At 46.3% G+C, this 21,779-nt stretch overlaps 2 protein-coding genes across 2 annotated transcripts in view; one reads left to right on the plus strand and one right to left on the minus strand.

Annotated features, from left to right (window-relative positions):
- LOC108579431 (dedicator of cytokinesis protein 3) overlaps positions 1-12,188 on the plus strand; it is a 30,041-nt gene extending 17,853 nt beyond the window's left edge. Inside the window, exons 5-18 of the mRNA XM_017942962.1 lie at positions 5,432-5,516; positions 5,950-6,408; positions 6,476-6,775; positions 6,863-7,067; positions 7,143-7,325; positions 7,396-9,121; positions 9,212-9,229; positions 9,329-9,491; positions 9,586-10,023; positions 10,103-10,244; positions 10,324-10,999; positions 11,082-11,443; positions 11,577-11,920; positions 11,987-12,188. Of these exons, the coding sequence (XP_017798451.1) occupies positions 5,432-5,516; positions 5,950-6,408; positions 6,476-6,775; positions 6,863-7,067; positions 7,143-7,325; positions 7,396-9,121; positions 9,212-9,229; positions 9,329-9,491; positions 9,586-10,023; positions 10,103-10,244; positions 10,324-10,999; positions 11,082-11,443; positions 11,577-11,920; positions 11,987-12,154 (5,269 nt within the window). The 3' untranslated portion in view covers positions 12,155-12,188. The remainder of the gene's footprint in view (positions 1-5,431; positions 5,517-5,949; positions 6,409-6,475; positions 6,776-6,862; positions 7,068-7,142; positions 7,326-7,395; positions 9,122-9,211; positions 9,230-9,328; positions 9,492-9,585; positions 10,024-10,102; positions 10,245-10,323; positions 11,000-11,081; positions 11,444-11,576; positions 11,921-11,986) is intronic.
- A 1,167-nt stretch (positions 12,189-13,355) lies between these two features.
- LOC108579311 (protocadherin-like wing polarity protein stan) overlaps positions 13,356-21,779 on the minus strand; it is a 10,580-nt gene continuing 2,156 nt past the window's right edge. Inside the window, exons 3-12 of the mRNA XM_017942818.1 lie at positions 21,760-21,776; positions 20,846-21,686; positions 16,481-20,766; positions 16,175-16,390; positions 15,525-16,097; positions 15,014-15,440; positions 14,686-14,923; positions 14,290-14,607; positions 13,620-14,208; positions 13,356-13,386 (exon numbers count right to left, since the gene is read on the minus strand). Coding sequence (XP_017798307.1) covers positions 13,356-13,386; positions 13,620-14,208; positions 14,290-14,607; positions 14,686-14,923; positions 15,014-15,440; positions 15,525-16,097; positions 16,175-16,390; positions 16,481-20,766; positions 20,846-21,686; positions 21,760-21,776 — 7,536 coding nt within the window. The remainder of the gene's footprint in view (positions 13,387-13,619; positions 14,209-14,289; positions 14,608-14,685; positions 14,924-15,013; positions 15,441-15,524; positions 16,098-16,174; positions 16,391-16,480; positions 20,767-20,845; positions 21,687-21,759; positions 21,777-21,779) is intronic.

The following is a 21,779-nucleotide window of genomic DNA, read 5'->3' on the forward strand; positions in this document are numbered from 1 at the left end:
TCTGCTCGGTGACTTTCTCCCACATAAACCTTATTCCCTAGAACTTGTTTCTTTCGTTGTCATCGATGATATATTCGAAATAACTTGGAACGTGACTTTCAAATACTTACGATGTAATTACTTCAAAAAATAAACACGGTAAATTGTTGCATATTTTATTTTCTACACATTTTTTCTTACGAACTTAACCTAAAAGTTGAGGAAAGCTCGCTTCGTGTATGTTCGAGTTTGAATTTTCGATTTGTATCATGTGTCTGCAAAGCGCAACCGCAACCACAGCACTGGAGAAGAGAGAGGAGCAAACGCTTGTTTCTCTGTCCAAGTGGAGGCTCAAGGTTTTCAGCTTGGTGAATACGCGGTAACCATGCCGGGAACCTGTTCCCCCTACGAGCGGAGACTCACTTCGGCTCTTTAAAGCCTCTCCTCATGCGTCCTCCCCTTTCGTCCTCCTTTCTCTCTTTACTCCTTCGATTTTTTACTGAAAAAGTAACATTACAGAATCGACGACGTTTTATTTTCATTTATATAGGGAATCTAACGAATTTTCGTTAACTGAACTTTTGCGATATCGATTTGTTCAAATTCATCGTCGTAAAGGTTATGCGCCGTTTTCAATCGAAAGATAAACTATTTAAAACAAATTTCACGATATCGCTGTACCTCATCTGGAAAGCCTTGTCCTCTAGATGAACGTAAAATTTGCATAACCTCGTTTAATCAATTTCTGATGTAATATCGGGGAACGCGTCACGATTTGCGCGGCATACACGCATGAGTAACGGTTCTGCGCAATGACCGCCAACTGGATTTCTTCCGTGACGTCTTTTTGAAAAGTTACCACCGCTTACGTGTCAACTGTTTGCTGGATAGTTTCGGATACTTAAACGTGTCAGGGGACGAGAAAGAAATTATTCGACCGAGAGTATTTCATTTATTTAATTACCAGGTGCCAGTGGTGGTTATGTTACTTCTCAGTTGAGTATGTATCGCGTAAACGGCAACATTTATTACCCGCGTCGTAGTAATTATTATTATTTCTAATGAGCGTGCCTTGCGGCTCCACCTCGCGTGCACTGCCCTCTGCGCATCTCCCTTTCTCCTTTCTCCGTGGCCATCTTCCTCTCTTACCCATTCGTCTTCGTTCCTCTTTCGTCTCGATGTTTTGCTTTCTTGTTGGGGTAACGCGGTGCTACGGGATAAAACTCTCGACCACATAACCGCGTTCGAGTCTTCCGTTTCAGGGTTTCCCAATCCTTCGAATTCTCCGAATTCATCGACGGGTTACAGACGTGGCTTGGATTACGCATCTTCCGAAAAAATGTTCGTCTATCTAAATATAAATCGTCTTTACTTTTTTTTAAATCTACCAACACTTTTTATTTCACGTTATTTCATTCGACGTGTTCGAACACAAGTTCTCGTTATTATTTCGGTATATTACCTTGTGACGCGTAACAAAGTCCAATAACCGTGGACATTATTTTCACATTTAGGTTAGGTTGGGTATTATGCTAAGTACATATGTAGTTTCCTAATGCGATTCGTAAATAATAGAAATACGTGTATTTATATACCAAAGGGGAAGAACTCGTTTCGAGAACGGTGTCGAGTGGTAAAGAAAAGGTTCCCGAAGGTTGGGAAACGCTGCCTCTATTCCCCGTAAGGTATTCTCTTTCTTTTTGCCTTCGCCATGGCGCGTAGCACGGTGCTGGCGTTGTTTTACTCAGCTCCAGGGCTGTACGATGAGAGGTAGCGCGTCGTAAGGGGAAAAAGCGCTTAGGTAGGGAGGAGTTCCATGGTACGAGGGGCTACCGACGCGCTGTTACCTCGCTGAAAGAAATTTAATGAATGGTAGCGATCGTCGAACTTAATAAACGTGCACCTGGTATCGCGAGCTCGAGCTTTTCATAGCTCCCTTCTTAGGGGATACCGCCGGGTACCATTTGGATCGTGCCATGGTCCAAATCTACACTCTGTCGCATGATCCTTCTTTACCATGTCGGCCATTGTGTTCCGACCGAGGCGACGTAACAATTGGAAAAATATATATGCGAGTTAACTGAGCCCTACTTTACTGACAACAAACAACTGCAACAATAGAAATATATATTTTATTCTCCCGTATTCTCCGATTGGTATATAACGTCAGTGTGAATAAATACGAAGTAAAAAGAGTTGAAAAGGCTCGCGTTGTTGTTTAGAAGCGCTTAAGGCGGACGGGAATGCATCTTTTGTGTCCGTCAGAGACGAAAAATTGAAAGGTTCGCGGCTAATCGCGCTTAATCAGGCGTCATTTGATCTAATTGAGATCGTGGGGGCTTGGGGATTTGGCCCTGACATCTATTACTACGACCACCGCTGGTATCTTCTGCCGGAGCCCGACGCGCGGCGCGGCGCGGCGCAGCACGGAACTGCAACTGCAGTCGGGAGCGTAGCCACGAGTTCCCGCGATCGCGGTCGAACGCGTCGGTGCACGCTCGGCTGCGAGCGTGTGCGTGTACCCTCGGGTAAACCAGACTCGACGTTCGTCTTCCCACGAACCCTTTGCTATACGTACGAGTCTCGTTATTCGTTCCGGGATCAGGAAACACTCCTATTAAGGCCGTTTTACACGGTCGCGAGAAACCACGCTGCACAGTCGAGTCCAACCTCTACAAATTTTCCCCTTTCTTCTAATTCATTTTATTGGCTCTAATGTTTCCTATCATATGGAATATTCTTTTGTTTGGAACAACCTAACCTAATTTAAACTCGACTGTTTTACCATAAGAAACATTCTTCCAGAATATCTTTAAGTATGTAGATACAACGAATGAAATGTCTCTTTGGATGAAACCACTAACTTCTTTACAGTGATTTCGATTCTCCGTCCAGTGAGAAGGTGAGGCGGCTGGAGCTAATTACTTGAAACAACATTGCAAACCGAAGCGTGGAATATAAAGACAGCGCGAAGAACGGTGTGAAGCGAACGAAGGCTGATAATTGATTGTCAGTTTGAAGCAGAAACAGGAGTCCACCGACTCGTAGCAGCACCAGCGTAATTACAGCGTTTAAAGCTACCGAATGGTTACCCAAGTCCACGAACGAGATACCACTTTGTTGAAAATTTCACCGCTGCCAGTAGGATTTCTCTCTGCTATTAAATTATTCATTTTTCCAATCTCTCTGGATTTCGGCAAAGAGATATTATCCGAGACTGTGGGTGCGCGTAAATTAGCCGGGGCACGAACTATCTTAAAGTTGTAACGCGATGTCTCTAAAATTCACGTCGAGTGAAACTTTTGCGGTGTAAAACCCCAGCTCTGTTCATTCGCGTGGTGACCCAGGTAGTTGAAGGAAACTAACGCCTTAACGGAAAGTTCTTGCCCTAATAATTTATCGCAGATGGATGGTCTTCCTCGAGGTTTTTGCTCGAGGAGAAGAAAGCGGGGACCTTTCAAAATTCGAGACATTACGCCTTGGAAAGTTCTGATAGACGAGCGAGCAGAAGTTTCCATCTACGCTTTTTTCTTCCACAAAAAGGAACTTTCCGCGCTGATAATTCTTCGATCGTTTAATCGTCGATAACCAGTTTGAGCACCGCATCCTCGATTCCCCGTTACCACTATTCTCTTAGATCACCTCCGTTTCGATACACCTTGCACGTAACGAAACGCGCGTGAACTGCAGACCGATCTTCGGTGAAATTATAATTTCCAACCTCGAGTCCTCTGTATCTTCTCGCAGGAGAGAAAGGAAGGCTCTTCCTCGTGGAGAACCCGGTCCGAGGAAAATATATCCGATATCTTTGGAATGGGACATAGGTCGAAAGGATGCGGCGGACATTGCCTGTACCTGTCTCCACGCATCGAAGTCTGCCTGCTCACCTGCATTCCATCAACAGGGGCCCGAGGGGGGCGAGGGGCCTTTCAGGACTCTCAGGCCCGTACCGTGACGGCGGACTGTGAAAAGGTCCGCTTGACCGTTGAGGGAAAATTCGAGAGACCGTAAAATAAATATCGCGGCGTTAGTTTGCTTTCGGGATAGTTTTAACGGAGCTCTGGTAGGTCGAGGGTTCTGCCATAAACTTTCTGTCTCTTGATACCTGCGGTAATTCTATGTAATATTTCTAGGTATCCCTATGAATTATGGAGCAAGTTTGCGAAGAATACTTTGAAATTTCTGGTTGAAATATTTAAAAATCCCGTCTGGCGTGAGAAAGTTTGCACAATTAGGTACGGCCCTATACGGTGAGTTCACGAGGACGTTGGACGGTGCACCGAATCTGCAGGATCGGTGACGTAGCCGCATGGAAAGTAGAGGAGAGGATAATGGCGGTGGAATGAGACAAGGAAATTCAGGGTTTACGCTAGTCGCGTCCTCGTGCGAAACGTTAATTATCGCTTAACAGCCACTGGTTTCACCTCCCTTCCTCGTGCCAGCAGATCTTTCGTTTGGCGTAGCACGGTTTTTGCATCGCGGAAAGAAGTTAATCGATCGGTCACGTGTCGGGATAATTTCACACTTTGACGTTGTAGGTAAAATGTTAGCTCCGGCACACAGCTATCCCGATCAATTTATACGAATTTGCTCGACGATTAAAGCGCCGCTTCGCTTTCGTTCCACCGGTTCACAATGAATTTAGTTTCATTCTCTCTCGGTGCATTTCAAATATATTTCCACGTTTGTCAAATATGTTTCACTGCGAGGCAAATTTTCCAGGTCATCGGAAACTATGCCAGCCATAGTTCAACGCGTTTCATTTCAGTCAACGTTTGCAATTAACGCCGCTATTGTATTTCGTAACGTCCTCGTGCGCATCGCACGACATCCTCTTCAACCACAGATTGACTTCTTAAAAGCGAAAACGCGCGTGTCTGTCGATGCAAATTCTGGCACATATGCATGTAAACGGGTCGGCGAGAGGTGAGGCGAAGCGAGGAGAGGAGAGTATAGGCTGCATTAGGGGCCACGCGAGGACCCTGGCGAGGTAGCTGGGCCTGTAGGGCCCCAATGCGTTCGAGAACACGTCGGCCCTATGGCATGCGGCCGTCCGGGGTCATGGGAAGTTAAGTATACCGTGGCAGCCACTTCAGAAGTAAAGTTCGGAAACCGATGCAATACTCCTCTTAATTGGATCACGCACTACCCCCTTGATTTTACTCGGTTCTCTGACTCGCGCCAGTCGAGTAGAGTCGAGTCGATCGTCTTCGACGATGGCCCTTCAACTCCTTTGATAGCTGTGTCTACTTCAGACCAGACCAACGCGAAGAATCGTCTGGCCCCTTAGGGGCGTGTGGGTCGCCCGTAGCTTAGGATTTCATGTTTCAGGGTTCTCAGAAATTCAACACCCGTTGAAATCACTTTACCTATTGTTCATTTGAAAGTGTAGCAATAGAAAAGCTTGGTTCGTTGTTTAGTTTGCTAAGTCACGTATAATTTTGTGTTGCAGAAAACTGGGCTTGGATCTGGTGCCCCGTCAGGGTGCCCATATGGTGGACCCGGATACTATGTCAGTCGTGGAACTTTATCACGTGGTAATTACGAAAGAGTATTTTTGGATAAGGATGCGGTGTAACTTTAAGGTCGCCAACCTCTTGCATTTTTCACACAATACGTATACGGCTGACTGTGCATCGAGAGAGGGGGAATAAAATAGGAAAAAGCGATGGACGAGCTCGATACTTTCGAAGGATAGAGGGTCGGAGGGAGAGAACACTCGAGCGAGCATACTTCGCTGTATATCGCTGAAGCTCATTGAAATTCTAGCCAGATTGCTGACCATTTCAAATACTCGGCAAGAATTGAAATGAAGTCAGCCTCGGGGTATATTCGGTGCACGAGCCGCGCGACATGAAATTTTTAACGTCTCCTCCGTCTGATCGAAACTCCTCTATTTGTAATTCACCGTTTAGATATTTGACCACAGAGCAGCACGGCGTTTCTCGAATATAAACGATTCCATTTCAGCACGTACAAAGCGCGGAAAACTCGCAAGGGGCCTCGGCTAGAGGAACGCTGAGGCGGAAAGAGCACAGAAAGGTCCTCACGCATCACCTCTACTTCTGTATGAGAGATTTCGGCCACTCGATAGGCGAAGACACCGAGATCTACTTCTCTTTGTACGACGCGAAACGGAGCCAATACCTCAGCGAACGTTTCCTGGTGAGGATCTCGAAAGAGGGCTTCTCCAGTTTCATCGAGAAGATCCACAGCAACTGCACCATCTTCACCGACCTCGGTAACTCGGACCTTAGCCGGGATCTGTACATGGTTGCACATGTAATGCGATGCGGGAGAATGCTGTACTCCGATTCCGGCAAAAACAAAGCTGGGACCGCGACTTACAGGAGACCCCACGGTGTCGCGGTACTTTCCCTCGCCGAAGCTACGCAGGACCACACGGAAGAGCTAGAGATGACGTTCAAGGTAAGCTGCACCGTAGTAGGATTCTTAGAGGATTCAAGATTCTTAGACGAAGCTTTCGTTCTTTTAGGTGTACCAAGGGGAGGAGAAGGATTTTCACCAGCTGCACGATCAAATCATTCGCAACAACAAGTGTTCCCCGCTTCCTGGTCAGCCGAATTACGGAATAGTGGTTTCTCTTCGTGTGCTGCACGGAGAATTGACCCAGGTGCGGGAGGAAAATCCTCTGCTCTTTAAGAATATCTGTCTGACGAAGAAGCTAGGTTTCTCCGACGTGATTATGCCCGGTGACGTGAGGAACGACTTGTACCTGAAACTGGAGCGTGGCGAGTTCGAGAGGGGTGGAAAATCAACAGGGAAGAACATCGAGGTATATCTAATTACCAACGTCGCGACACCAGATACCATCTGTCTTCGTTTACTTCGTATCACGATTGAAGAATCGTTCGATCGATAGGTGACGATTTTGGTCTTGGACACGGATGGACAGCCTCTGGAAGGGTGTCTGTTTGGTGCTGCCGGAATGGAGGAAAGCTCTGAATACCAAAGTTTAGTGATATATCATCACAACAGTCCGTCGTGGGCGGAGACGGTACGATTGGCGATACCAATCGACAAATTCTACGGGAGCCACGTTCGTTTCGAGTTCCGACACTGTTCCAGTAAGTCGTTGGAATTTTAGGTTTTTACACTGTTTCGTGTGCTTCTTGACGATACAACCAGAATTTTTAACGCAGCACGCGAGAAGAACGACAAGAAACTATTCTCTTTCGCCTTCGTCCGTCTAATGGAACCCGGAGGAGCCACTCTTCAGGATGGTCCTCATGAACTGTACATTTACAAGTGCGAGGATCGGTCCAAGTTGGACTCGTTAAGTTACCTCTCGTTGCCCAGTAGTGCTCGAGAACCAAATGCAACAGGTAAAGTTACATTCGAAGCCTTCCTCTTCGACTCTGAACCGGTTCACTTTACCCTTCGTCTGTTCTCCAGGCTCTCCAGCGTTCTCCAGGTCTCCGAAAGAAGCAGTATTCGTGCACACGTTACTTTGCAGCACAAAATTGACGCAAAATGTTGATCTGCTGAGCCTACTCCAATGGAAAGCTCACCCAGAACGAATCTCAGAGGCTCTAGGTCGCGTATTGCGACTGAACGGCGAGGAATTGGTCAAGTTCCTGCAGGACATCCTAGATGCGCTGTTCTCCATGTTCCATACGGAAGACGGTAACTCTACAGCCCATTCTGGCTTAGTTTTTCAAGTTCTCGTCTCCATCTTCAGCCTCCTCGAAGATTCCAAGTTCGAACACTTCAAACCAGTGATGGACGCCTATATTTCCGGTCATTTTGCCGCTGCATTGGTGTACAAAGGTCTCCTGAGCAGCGTGCAACATTGCGCAGACTGGGTGACAGCTGCGGAGAAGCAAGAACCTATAATAAAGTGTTTCGGTTCCTTGGAGTACATCTTCAAGTTCATCATTCAGAGCCGTCTATTGTTCGCCAGGGCAACGGCCGGTCAATACGAGGACAGCTTCAAGCGAGACCTCTACTGCGTGTTCGCCGCGCTGAACAAGATGCTGGGCATTCCGTATGAGATGGTGCTTCACTCTCAGATAGCTTTGCTCTACTCGATTTCAGCTGTGTTCGAACAACTTATCGCTGTGCTACCTATACTCGAGGTGGCTAAGCTCACCTGTACGATGCTCGACGCGGTTCCACGGGAACCGCCACTGCAGCTTACACAGGCGAAACTCACAGCTATTAAGAATTTAACCACGTCTGCGTTGTTCCGCGACGACGACGAGAGCAGAAATCTACTCTTGGTTACAATGTGTAGACACCTGAGGATTCATTTAATCAGACGCGAGGAATTGCGCTCTTGTACCGAGATTCTTGGAGAGATCCTCAGTTTTCTGCACAAGAGAGGAAGAGACACGAATAAAGTGAACAACTGCATTCATCACGACGTTGAAACGTTGTGTCTCTCTATACTAGATGTACTGATACAGACCATTCTGATAGTCATAAACACGAATGGACCAGTTTTGGGCTGTTTGGTAGCGTGTTTGATAGGACTGCTTCAACTTCTCGACGAGTATCATTACGCTACGCTCTGGGAGGAGTTAGCTCACGCTGGTGAACGAAAACCACTGAAGGATTTTCTTCTGAGAGTCTTCTTGGTGCTTCGTGATCTTGTCAGACAAGAAGTATTTCCACCAGATTGGCTGGTGATTCGAATGCAGGCGAACAACGTTATTCTCAAGTCTCTACAAGAATTAGCACAGCCTCTGGCTTTTCGTTTTCTGGACGGTAGCTTTGATTCACAGCTCTGGTCGACGTACTTTAATCTAGCGGTAGCGTACCTTACACAGCCATCTCTGCAGCTCGAACAATTCTCAGAAGTGAAGCGCGAGAAGATCTTGGAAAAGTACGGGGATATGAGAGTATTGATGGGCTTTCAAATTCTCTCGATGTGGTCTCGTTTAGGCGATCGTAAGTTGGAGTTTATCCCTGGAATGGTCGGTCCTTTCCTCGAGGTCACTTTGGTTCCTGAAAGTGAACTGAGAAAGGCCACCTTGCACATCTTCTTCGACATGATGGAGTGCGAGCAGCGAGCTAGAGGTAGCTTCAGGTCCGTGGAATCGGAATTGATCGATAAATTGGATATCTTGATCAGCGAGAACAAAGGTGACGACGAGTACAGGCAGTTGTTCAACACGATGTGAGTACTGACTCTCCTTCGTTGAATTTATTTTACTTCGTTTAATCGTTGTAATTTTACTCTTTTATTTGTAATTTCACGCTGCGTTAGGGAGCATCTTAGCGCTGTGTAAGTGCATTGTGAAAGATTCACGAGTGTGAACTGCATGTATTTTCACGAGTACGTGAATGGAACGTTTAAAGCAACGTATTCTATTTTTGTCCGCAGATTATTGGACAGAGTTCAGTCAGAAGATCCGGCGTGGAAGGACAGCGGAACCGCTTTCATCACGTCAATTACACGTTTGCTGGAAAGACTGTTAGATTACAGGAGCGTAATACAAGGGGACGAGAATCGCGACAAGCGTATGTCGTGCACTGTTAATTTATTGGTAAGCGAAAACTATCGAAAGAGAAATTTCAGTGAAATGAAAATTCAACGGTAAATATAGAATTCTTCATCTTTTTTTTTCTTTTTCTCGATAGAACTTCTACAAGAACGAATTCAATCGAAAGGAGATGTACCTGCGCTATATCTACAAATTACACGATTTACATTTGGCGGCTGAAAACTACACAGAAGCTGGTTTCACGATGAAACTCTATGCTGATCAGCTTGGTTGGGGCTCGACGATCTTACCTTCCGATCATTCGCACCCTCAACAGCCAGAATGGCAGAGAAAAGAGCTGCTTTATCATAAGATCATTTATTACTTGGATCGAGGAAAATGTTGGGAGAAGGGCATTCCTCTGTGCAAGGAATTAGCAGTATTGTACGAGACTAGATTATACGATTACGCGAAATTGAGTCACGTGCTGAAATTGCAAGCGAAATTCCTGGACAATATATTGACGCAGCTTAGACCGGAACCGGAATACTTTAGAGTAGGCTTCTATGGTCTTAGTTTTCCTCTCTTCGTTAGGGTAGGTATTTCGTTTCTACGTGTAAGAATGGAATTTAAACAGACCGGAATATAATCCTTCCTTCGTTATGATCTTGCAGAATAAGCTATTCATCTATCGCGGTCTAGAGTACGAGAGAATAGGGGCATTCACGCAACGACTACAGACTGAATTTCCAAGCGCACAAATATTAATGAAGAATTCTCCGCCCGACGAGAGTATTCTTACCTCCGAGGGACAATGTAAGTCCGTTGTTTTGTCTCCTCGTTCACAATTAACCAATGTTCACTGTTGTAACGTGTATTTCGAATGAAATTTCAGATATACAAATCTGCAACGTGAAACCAATACCTGAAGAGAGTAGTTTAGCCTGTCGAGGAGTGGAAGTCCCAGAGAGAGTGGTTGCTTTCTACTTAGTGAACGACGTAAGGAAGTTCATCTTCGATCGACCGCTACACAGAGGTCCTGTCGATCGCGAGAACGAGTTCAAATCTCTGTGGATCGAGAGAACCACCTTAACCACCGAGGCTAAGCTACCAGGTATACTCAGGTGGTTCGAGGTGATCGAGAAGAGATCCGAGCTACTGGCGCCTGTACAATACGCCTGCGAGACTATGCAGAGTGTGGAGAGAGAATTGAGGAGACTTGTCGCACAATTCACTGCCGAACCTCAACGAAATATAAATCCTTTTAGCATGAGACTTCAGGGCATCATCGACGCGAACGTGATGGGCGGCATCACTAGATATCAAGAAGCTTTTCTTACTCCCGAATTCGCTAGGCAAAATCCAGAAATGGTACCTCACGTGAACAGGTTGAAAGGTTTGATACTGGATCAGATGAGCGTGTTGGAGGCTGGACTGAATGTCCATGGGCAAATCGCTCCCGCTGGTGTGCAACCGTTGCACAAAAGATTGATAGAGAGATTTATACAGTTGAAAGAAAGTCTTGGACCATTGGCGAGGCAACGAACGATCCATCAAGACAGTATCGTCAAGTAAATATTCGTTGTACATTCTGTTTTTCGAAGATAAAGGTTCAAGTTTCGTTTATTTCATTGGAGCGTTTAATTTATTCAGTTCACCGCTACCTCCGTTACCCATTAACGAGAAGCAACGGCCAGCCACGCTGGAAACTGCAGGCTCGAGAATCTCTCATGCAGACAGCGACGGTTTACCCGAAGACGAAGGTTTTTACACAAAAGTGGACGGAGGTCCGCCACCTATTCCACAACGAGAGGTGCGACCTCGTTCAGTGGGCTACGGGACTACCCCGCCTAGACCAACGCATCAGAGATCGCTGAGCAAACCGTTGAGCCCAAAGTTACCATTGAGACATTCTTTACCGACGCCAACGGATGGTGTAGACCAGACTGGACTGAGAACTTCCTGGAGCGAGCCTGGTCCCGAACCAGCGCCGCCGTTACCACCAAGGGGTTGCAGTAAGTTTAAACACATTGCCTATTTCTCATGTCCACGTAATATGGAATAATCTGTAGTTCCTGGACCCATAAATCACGCGTGGATTAAAACTTTTGAATTTTTCAGCTTTCTCAATCATTTTCAACGTTTCAGCGCCAGACAAGAGAGATTCGAACACGAATAACGTCGTACCACCCGCGCCACCAAAGCGTTTAGCGTGCAAACGTAATACAGAGTGGAGTACCGATGATGATTCGGAAATGCAAAACGAACCGAACGATCTTCGCGACAGTGGTATATATACCGCCAGTTTATCAGACTTTCAGTCACACATGAGTAACTTAAACAACCTCGGCTACGAGGATTTCGAACCACGGACAAGGTGCAACGATATCATGAACATTTCACCGCCGTCTGTGATAAACGCGCTGAATGTTTCTACGGGGAATTTCGCGAGTGGTACATTTCAAAGTTCACACTCTCTGCCAGGTCAAGAGGTAATTATATCGATTGCTAACCTAATTCTCTATGCGTACTATTATAATTATCGAAATAACGTTCAGGTGAGTCCACCACCGATACCTCCAAAGGCGCATCAAGACACACCGTCGGCCCCGTCGACGTTGGAAAGAGTCTCGAATCGTTCACAGTCCCACGGTCACTCGGAGAATTACTCGGTACCGAAGCTTCAAACATTGTCAATGGCATCTGACACAGAAAGCACTGTGTAGCAACGATCAATCTCCTAGTCCTAGCAGTTAATTGTGATGTGCGTGTGCCACAGTCGAGCAGATCTGATTGTAGAAAAGAAACTTGGAGAACTCCACACGATTATCGGCGAACACGTTACTAACAATTCAAACTAATTGGATTTGCACAGCAAAGTTTCGACATTTGCACGTCATTCTATATACATACATATATGTTATTATGCGTAAGTGAATCCTGTAATAATCGAAATGAAATCTTCCAATGCGTAACTCGACATGGATTACACCTACCTGTGTATAACGTACCTTAGTAGAACGCGCGTATCGAAACTCTGAGGATAACCAAGACTTGGTAAAAATACTTGGAATCATTCGTTCGTATTCGTATTCAATCGAACGAGGAAGGCTGTCTGGTAGTGCTCAGCGTTCACATCATGCCGTGCTGATTTTATGTTAAAGACGACGATCTTCCGAATACTAACCTAACTATATTTTGTAATTTATTTATATTTTCGATGAGAATAAAGGTAATTTTTATCAACGAGGCTGATGCAGACTCACGTGAACACCGTAATATCTAAGCAGCTAGCAAACAAAAAGATGGGCAGAGAGAGAGAGAGAGAGAGAGAGAGAGAGAGGGGGGAATAAATAAACAGGATATAGAAAAAGTCGCAACCGCCGGATGAAGGATATATATAAATTATGTATTTTGTCACATTCTTTTCATATAAATATATACAAAACTATGAAAATTGCGCCGCAAAGTTGTACGCTTCTTCCATGGCATGTATAAGACATTGTAAAGTTCTTTCAAAAGGAAAAAATGGGGGGAACATTAGAGAGAAGATAATAGAATCTAAATATAAAAAATGGAAGTGGAATGTATACATTGCACAATACTGAATTAAGAAATTAAGGTACTAGAGGAAGTGATGTTAATTACACGAATGATGAAATGAACTAGAGATCATTTGTCTTCCGGTCGTTCGTCACGATTATCGTCTGATCGAGAAATCGATAAACCATGAAGAAATCGAAGGAATCGCTTCCGAAATGAAGCTCAAAATCACACGAAACAAAATAACGACGGGCGTATGTATATAGATACGTACAGGCACTCACACATACATACTAATCAATATGGCTAACGTAAGTACAGTCATGGCCGCTCTTAAAATATACCTTAGACTTTGTACGGTGTTTGTTTGTAGCACGGAGCTTGTCATACCGACGTTTCCGCATTAGTATCCTTCCTGAAACACCATAAATTAGACGTCAATTAAAAAGAGCACGGTAAAACTCTTGATTCAAAAGTGACGTTGGAAAAAATCGAACACGTGTAGAGGTGTTAAGCATTCCTTTAGACGCTTACCTCTTCACTAATTATTTTCATTTTCCAGAGTAAGCGTAAATTATAGAGAAGATAATACGTTAATTAAACTGTATCGATACGACTTGTCGTGCTGCCAAAGATAATCATACTCACTCGGTCTCTGTTATAGTCTGCTCGTATTGTTGTTGTTGCTGTTGTTGTTGCTGCTGTCGAAGGGCAGCCAATTCGTTGCTGTGCTGGAGATCGTGGGTCAATGAACTGGACAATATTCTACCGCTCATCGGTAGAATATACTCCGGCGAATCTTCCAGCACAGTTGGCGTAATTTTACCTCGCTTCAAGCTACCGTATCTCTCCGAACCGCTAACGTTGTCATGCTGAGATCCATGCAGACTCTGCCCTCTCTTCAAGCTTCCATACCTTTCCGAACCACTGATATTCTCGTGATTAGAGTTTTGCGAGTGATGACTCATGCTGGACGCGAGAATACGGGAAGACATGGGTAGCAAGTACGGAGTAGGCGAGACAGTGTGATCCTCTTCAGCCGTGTATGGGAACAAATACTTTTCTCCCAGGTGATGAAGCTTCTCTTCACCCTCGGAATAATTCTCATCCGGCTGACTCTTTTGTGGCGAATTCATTTCGGGATAAGGCAGTGGGTTCGGACTGGAAGTCTTGTTCGAGGCCATCTCGTTATCAGACATGGTACCTCCTGACCATTGACTTCCGCGTACGTCCATTACTTTACACAAAACAGTCTTGATAATTAATCATAATCGTGCTAATAATCATGGAGACAGACGACGATTTAACGACGGCTTACCGTTTGATGATAAATACGCTTCCGGTAACTGAGAACTCCACCTAGGCGCATAAATGGGTTTAATGTTCGGAAAGAGTTCCGTGTTTGAACAAAGTATATTCAAGTGTTCGGTAGGATTGCTGTGAATGTTTGGTAAATAACTGTGCGTGACAGGTTGCTGCGCCGAAACGCCCATATTTCTGTGCGATCTCGACGTGACATCTTCTTCGTCGGAACTATGCGAACTCGCAAGGTCTAAACTCCTCCCACCACCTTCAGCTTGTGATCCGTCCGAGTCTGATTCGGAATCTCTGCGTTGATTCCGTGGTTCTGTCGCTTCTGTCAATTGTTGCGCTACATGTAAGATTGTGCTAATTGTTATGGTAATAAGGAATCACTCGATGTCAAAGAAAGTACCTTGTCTGGAGTGTAAAGTTGATCGGTGACTCCTAGAAGACATGTAGGGATCTCTGTCGCTATTATAGTTGCTCGTGGATGTCGAGGTATGTCTTAAATGTGTATCGCTACGATAAGGACTGGACCCAGTTTTATTTGTACTTCGTGAAGTTGTACTGCTCGTCGAAACTCCCACGTGAACCCTTCTACACACGGATTCCGCTCCACTGTACGTTGACGAGTAGGCCAACGCAGAACGCTGTAACATTGTTGTTAGTTAAGAGAATTAGCTTTCTCGCTCTTGATTCTCAACGCAATTGTGCCGGTTAAACTTATTCAGGGTATTTACCGAATGGCCATTCACATTCTGACTGCTGCTTCCATTTCCCATGCTTCCCTCCAACAGAGGTGTCTTCTTTCCAATACACCTTAATAAACTTAAGTACAGATTTCTTCGTACTCTGCCATTGATGAAACAGTAACCGACCAAGCTGAATGCTGCATGGACGACTACTGCTATACTGAGCAGGTACGACAACATGGGAGAATTTTCAGACGCGTTTAGAACAGTCAGGGTCCACGTGGAACCAAGTAGAGGCAACGAGGCTACGGATAGCCAGAGCAATGTCCTTAAATTTCCAAAACCCATGATATGTTCTTTTAAAGTAAAAGCAGCCCGTATCGACATGACGAGAATGCAGGAGTTGACGAACACTGCCGCGCAAACTGGTCCAATTAAAGACCAAATCACAGTTTCGTAAATTGACAACCAACAACTGAAACAAAAGCAAAAGGAAAAAATTGTAATTAACGAATACTTCGTTATTAAGAAGCGTAAGTAAAAGAGTCGAGAAACGTACAAATAAAAGTTTCCATATTGGTCAGCTCTAACACCAATTGTCAATCCTACTATGATAGCTGGAGCGCCATACCCCATTGTGTAATAAAACCTCATCTGTCCGTGATTCACGTCTCTCATTTCAGTCAGCATACGATAGAGATGAATGGAGTCTACTAAAGTCCACGAGAATGTACTCAACCAAGCGTAATGTAGACCAATTGCCGTCAGTTTACACGGAAACTCATTCGAGACTAGAGGACTTCTGGCTTTCAGCGCAATCAAGTACAACATCTCGGCGAAGAAAACGCACATCACCAAATTTTTGTGTATACTATTGGAATTTGTGCCACCGCCACGTATCAAGGCCAGAATTAGCAAAGCGGATAGAAGTAAAGGCAACGCGAGCATAAACGCGCTGTAACTCGTTACATCTTCTAAAAGAGACGGTTCTGGGACGTATTCCAGGTCAAGTACGTCTGTCAGTACTGCGAAAGTGGATAGTTGAAAGCAAGAGCAGTTTACAATTGTGCCAAAGGACAGCGAATCATCCTCCACCTCTGTAGTACAACCTAATCGGCTCCATTCACCACCTCTGTAATAAACGAACAAATTTCAGATAAGATAATTGCTTCGAGGAGTGTTCTCAGAATACTACGAAGTAATACCCACCCTCTAACTGTACTCCAATGTACACACTGTGGATTAGTTCTAGTTTTCAGCTCGTCTTTCTCACTGAGCCAAAGACTAATCTGAACAGGGGACTGTAGGGGAATGCCAGTCAGAGACTCGTAACCGTTGTCGGTAGGTATTAGAACGGACACTGTTACGACTGGTGAACCTACAGCTACTTCTACGCCCCATCTAACTGCCACGGAATCGTCAAATCTAAAAAAAAAGAAAAAAAAATATCCATTAATACATTTTTTTTTTTTTTTACATGTTTAATTAAACGAAAGGAAACAAATAATGATTTACCTCTCAGGCAACAGGGCACCTAACTGCTTATATTGCACGTAACTCAACACAGCCTTTTTATTGACCAAACTTTTCTTAACATTTAACTCTCCCTGCATCAAGGGTTGGATGCCTAACACGCTAAGAGGCACTCGTATCTTCGAGTACGGGTCGAATTTATTTGGATCGGCCATGTAATTATTATACTTTGGGAAAGTAATCGAAGGACCAAAATGAGTAGGCGACGACAAGAATTCTGAAGTATCTGGCAACACCACCTTCTGATCTGCTTCTGTTGGTCTAGCCGTAGAGGCTGACGGATCTTCCTTGTACTCTGCTGTTTCGTACCCAAATAAACTTTCCGAAGTTACCACGTCCAAACCTAATACGACATTAGTGTCGACTACTTCAAACGGATTTGTGAAAGTATCATGTTGGGAGGCGGTCAAGGTCTTCAAATAATTCGCCATCGCGTCCAGAACTTTGTCAGGCGTGTCACCATTGAGAGTCTCGATTCTTGACCACTTCTCTATGTATCTTGCTTTGAAAATGTGGCTTGAAATTCCAACCAGATGGGACACGTAGTCCTTATCTTGACTGTGAGTCAAATTTAATCCAACCAAGCTCTCTTCGTAGCGCAACAGTGCAACTAAGAAGGACTCTGCGATTAACAAGTCGGCACCGTATAGTTCTTTGGTCACATTCACCGCTCTGTGGACATCCTTCGCTATCTTAACAGCGACGTAAGTGTTCAAGGTCAAATCCTTGGTTTCTAGAGCACCTAGTTGATGTCTCTGCTCTATGAAGGCTTCTGAGGTGCAGTTAAAGAGATCAGGCTCCTGCCAGCCACCCAATTTGTCGTCGCAAGACCTAGAAGTCTTTCCTTCAGCCGTGTCAGGACAATCTTCCACAGCGATCAAACCAAATTTCGTCCTAGGCCACCACAATCCCTCTGCGTAGGACCTCGGACACCCGTCGTACACTACTTCGCATCCGCGAAGAGTGACCTCGGCGTAAGGATTAGGACACGCTGTGCAAGATCGTCCAATCACGCCAACTCTACATCTACACTGGCCGGTCTCGGTGTCGCAGCGGGGACCGAAGCTTCCTGTCGCGTAACATTCGCAGGGAATACATTCTTTCCCGTCGGACGGTTGATAGTGATTCTCTTTACAATAACATTCGCCGGTGGTCTTGTTACAAGCAGGGTCGTAGCCTTTAGATTCGTCACAATGGCAAGGACCACAAACTGGCGATCCCCACCAGGTTGCAGGACAAGGTTGATCTGCCTTGATTTCGCAATAATCTCCAGAATACTCGGGTGAGGTGCATTCACACTTGTATCCCCTACGAGACGTAGCATCCTCCATACACGCGCCGGTGTTGTTACAAGGGTTCAAATCACAGACGCGCTCGCAGTCGCGTCCGACCCTTCCAGCTGCGCAAACGCACTCGCTCGTCTGCCACTTGGCCACGCAGATCGATGCCTCCGGACAGTCGACGTTACATTCTGCCTCTGAGGTGCAGCCCGTCGCGACGTTCTCCTGAACCGTCGGTCGAAGCAGTACGCTCTGATTGTTCCCTATACGAATATCCTGGAGGCAGCCGTCTAAGAACGGCAGCTCAGAGTTCATCGAGTGTTCTGGCCCACCTACGAGAATCCTGCCTACGTAGAGACCCTGTAATTTCGCTGGTAAAGAAGAAGATATCGGTCTATTGCGGTAATCGATGTCCAAAGAAACGTGCCCGCTCTGCCAGAGGATTTCGACTCTGTGCCACTCTCCATCGGCGATGTTGCTCCACGTCTGTATGATCTCCGCGCCGTCCAACAACGCGACCAACTTCCCCTCGCGAATCTCGAGCAGCGTCGAACTGTTCTGCCCTATTTGCACACTCATGACGAACGCCTGCTTCACTCGTGTTCTTAGGCTGAGCGCTGTTAGCCAGGGTAGCTGAATGGGTCTGAGAAGGGGATTGAAGCTGAGCATCCCGTCGCCGTGGAAGTTCCACGGTTTGCCTACTTCGTCGGCGCAGGTAGGTCCAGCATAGCTCTCCTCGCACTCGCAGACAAACCCCGACCATATCTCTCGACACTTGCCGTTGTTCTTGCACGGTGTGGACGCGCAGAAAGAAGTTTTCTCGGGGCAGCCAGGGTTGGTGCCGTTATCAGCTACGAATGAATTAAGATCGATGAAAACATGATCGATGTAAAGATCGCTGATACAACCGACGAAGTCTTTGTTTCTAATCTGAAAGCTGGAGGGTATAGCGGGTAGACCGCCTAATTGGAGAGGGCCTGTTAGGTCGAGGAAGCGATGACACGTCTCGGTAACGATGCTGCAACGTTCTTCGAGCACTTGTTCGCTTCTTCCTGCGCAGGACCACCTTTTACCCAGTCTTTCGCCGTATTCCAAGGCTAGAGCGACGTCACAATTGTCCAAAGAGATCGTCACGGTCTTGTTTATGTAGGAGACTTCCACTTCGTGCCATTGGCCGTCGGAAACTTCGCCCGGTACACTGGCGCTCGCCCGAGTCACCTCATCACCGAGAGAGAAACTGAATTGTACCCGGGAATCGATTATCTCCAAGGCTATGAAATCGTGTTTCTCGTTGTATCGGCCGTTATAGAGTAGAAGACCGTTTGTCGCTTCTGTGGCGAATCGTAATTTAACGTGCAGCCTGTGTCTCTGTCTCAACGAAGCGAACGTGAGAAAGGTTGCAGATCCAAAGCTGCGAGCTTTAAGCTCGCAGAGCGGTGTCACGTTCTCTAGAGTGGTTACAGGGCATCCTTCACAGGTGAAACCACCTGCAGTTTTGATCGTACATTGTGAACCACCTTTGCAAACCCCTGGAGCACAAGAATCCTTGTCTAACGATATCTCGCAATTTTCTCCGACGAATTCGGGTCCACAGGAACACGCGTATCCACCTTCCCTTCTGTAACACGTGCCGCCATTCACGCAGGGGTTCGAGTAACACAAATTGACTTCCGTGTCACACAAGTAAGACTCTTTACTGCCGGTGAAGCCCCTCGCGCACCTGCACGCGAACGTTGTCACCGGATATATCGGTCGGAATAGTACAGTGTCGCTGCTAGCGAAGCCAGAAGCGTTTCCAAACTTGAGAACCGTCAAACATTCCTCGAAATTCAAACACGGCTCTCTTACGCAGAGATTGTCGTCGAAGGGCAATACCGTCACCGTTGCGAGTCTCGCCAGGATGCCTCTGTTGAGATAGACGCGTTCCTGAAGAAACTGCGGACTGTAAAATTCGTCCGAGACACCTGGTTCGACCTTCCGCGCGGAGAAGCTGACGTTCAGAATTTTCCCGTTTACATTTGCGTCCTCTTGTATGCTGAATAAGAAGATATTTTCCCTGGGACAGGGGATAATGGCCGCTAAACCGTCGAGAAAGTATCCTAAGAGAGGACTGAGGAAAGCTTCGGCTGTCATGTCGTCCAATCGGACGGTGATAGAGTTGAGAAGCATCTTGTCGGTGATGAGCCGCACAGAAAGAGTCATAGTGGCCTTGACCTCGTTGATACCATCCGTGACGGACACCTCCATGGTCGCTACGCGTGGCACGTTGGTATTCAACTGTGGCGATAGGCGGATCTCACCGGTGGTTCTGTTCAGGTCGATCAAATTTGCGTTGTTACCAGCCAGTATAATGTAGGTTAATTTGTCGGTAACGTCTGCGTCAACCGCGGGTATCTTGCCTATAGGCGCAGTTGGGAAAAAGTCTTTGAAGTTGTTGAAGATAATCTGAAAGTCCTTCAACACCGGTGCATTGTCGTTTACGTCGGTGACCAGTATCTGTACCATAGCGTCTGACCTCAAAGGAGGCGAGGCGGCACGCACGACTAAGTCGAACTTTTTCTTCGGCGACTCGTAGTCCAGTTCTTCGAGCGTGATCAATTCCGCGCGGTCCGCGCCTGGTCTGATATTCAGGGCGAAGCTGTTCGAATCCTCGCCTCCTATAACGGAATATTGGACGACAGCGTTTGGCCCTTCGTCAGGATCGTGAGCGTAAATTTCACCGACTGTCGAGCCTATCGGAGAATTCTCCGCTATGTAAAGGACGATCTTGTCGTTCTCGAACGCGGGTGGAGAATCGTTCACGTCCTCTATCTTGACGATGAGAGGTACAGCGGTTGTAAGGGAAGGAGAACCTCTATCCATGGCGACTGCCTTCAAGGTGTACCTCGCGACGGATTCTCTGTCCAATGGTTTGCCCGTCCTGACTATTCCTGTAGTTGGATCTACAGCGAAAGCACCGTCACCATCCTCGTCTAACATGTACCTGACCTGAAACAGTGGAACGTTGATTTACCGCGTTGGTTGGCGATTTTTCGTTAGATTTGCCGCGGTACTGAAGCGAGCTTACCCTGCCATTAAGATCTGTGTCCGCGTCAGTCGCGGAGACCCTTAAAACGCTAGTACCAACCAAGACATCTTCCGGAATTGATCCTTGGTACTGAGGAGCCTCGAACACCGGGGCATTGTCGTTCACATCGGTAACAGAAATCTCCACGTCGGTAGTATCTGACAGTGGAGGTACGCCTCCGTCTCTAGCGGTAACAGTTAACAAATACGCAGGTATAAGTTCACGATCGAGCGGTCTAGTGGTCGTGATAGCGCCAGTTTGCGGATTTATAGTAAATTCGGACACCGTTGGATCACCGCCGTCCGTATCTAAGCTATATGTGACTTGAGCATTTTTTCCAACGTCAGAATCCGTCGCACTGACAACTAGAACCGTAGTACCGACAGGAGCATCCTCGAATACGGAGACCGAGTAGGGCGCGTTTTCAAACACCGGTGAAAAATTGTTCGCGTCAGAAATGTTGACGTAAACGAGAGCTGTGTCCGTTCTACCACCACTATCAGATGCTGTCACGGTTAACACGAATCTCTTTTCCTGCTTATAATCGAGCGGTTGAGCTACCGTAATTAGCCCTCGTCCGTTTTGAGACGCGATGGAGAATCGACCTCTTGTGTTGCCTGCGGTAATTTCGTAGTGTATCCTGGCGTCCTCGTCAGGATCGGTGGCTGTGACAGAGGTGACTGGAGTGCCTGGAGGATCGTCCTCAGACACAACTGCCTCGTAGTTTTTTGGATCGAAGTAGGGATCGTTGTCGTTCACGTCGGTCACGGTGAGTATTACGGTAGCACTCGCAGTCTTCGGTACTTCCCCCGAATCCGCAGCTATCACGGTGAACTGGTACCTGAAGAAAACGGCGAAAGAATAATTGGCGAACGTAACTCTGCCGAGAAAGAAAAGGAAGTAAGAGTACCTACCTAGAACATTGTTCACGATC

This window comes from Habropoda laboriosa, unplaced genomic scaffold, assembly GCF_001263275.1.
Source record: "Habropoda laboriosa isolate 0110345459 unplaced genomic scaffold, ASM126327v1 scaffold76, whole genome shotgun sequence".
NCBI classification, from domain to species: domain Eukaryota; kingdom Metazoa; phylum Arthropoda; class Insecta; order Hymenoptera; family Apidae; genus Habropoda; species Habropoda laboriosa.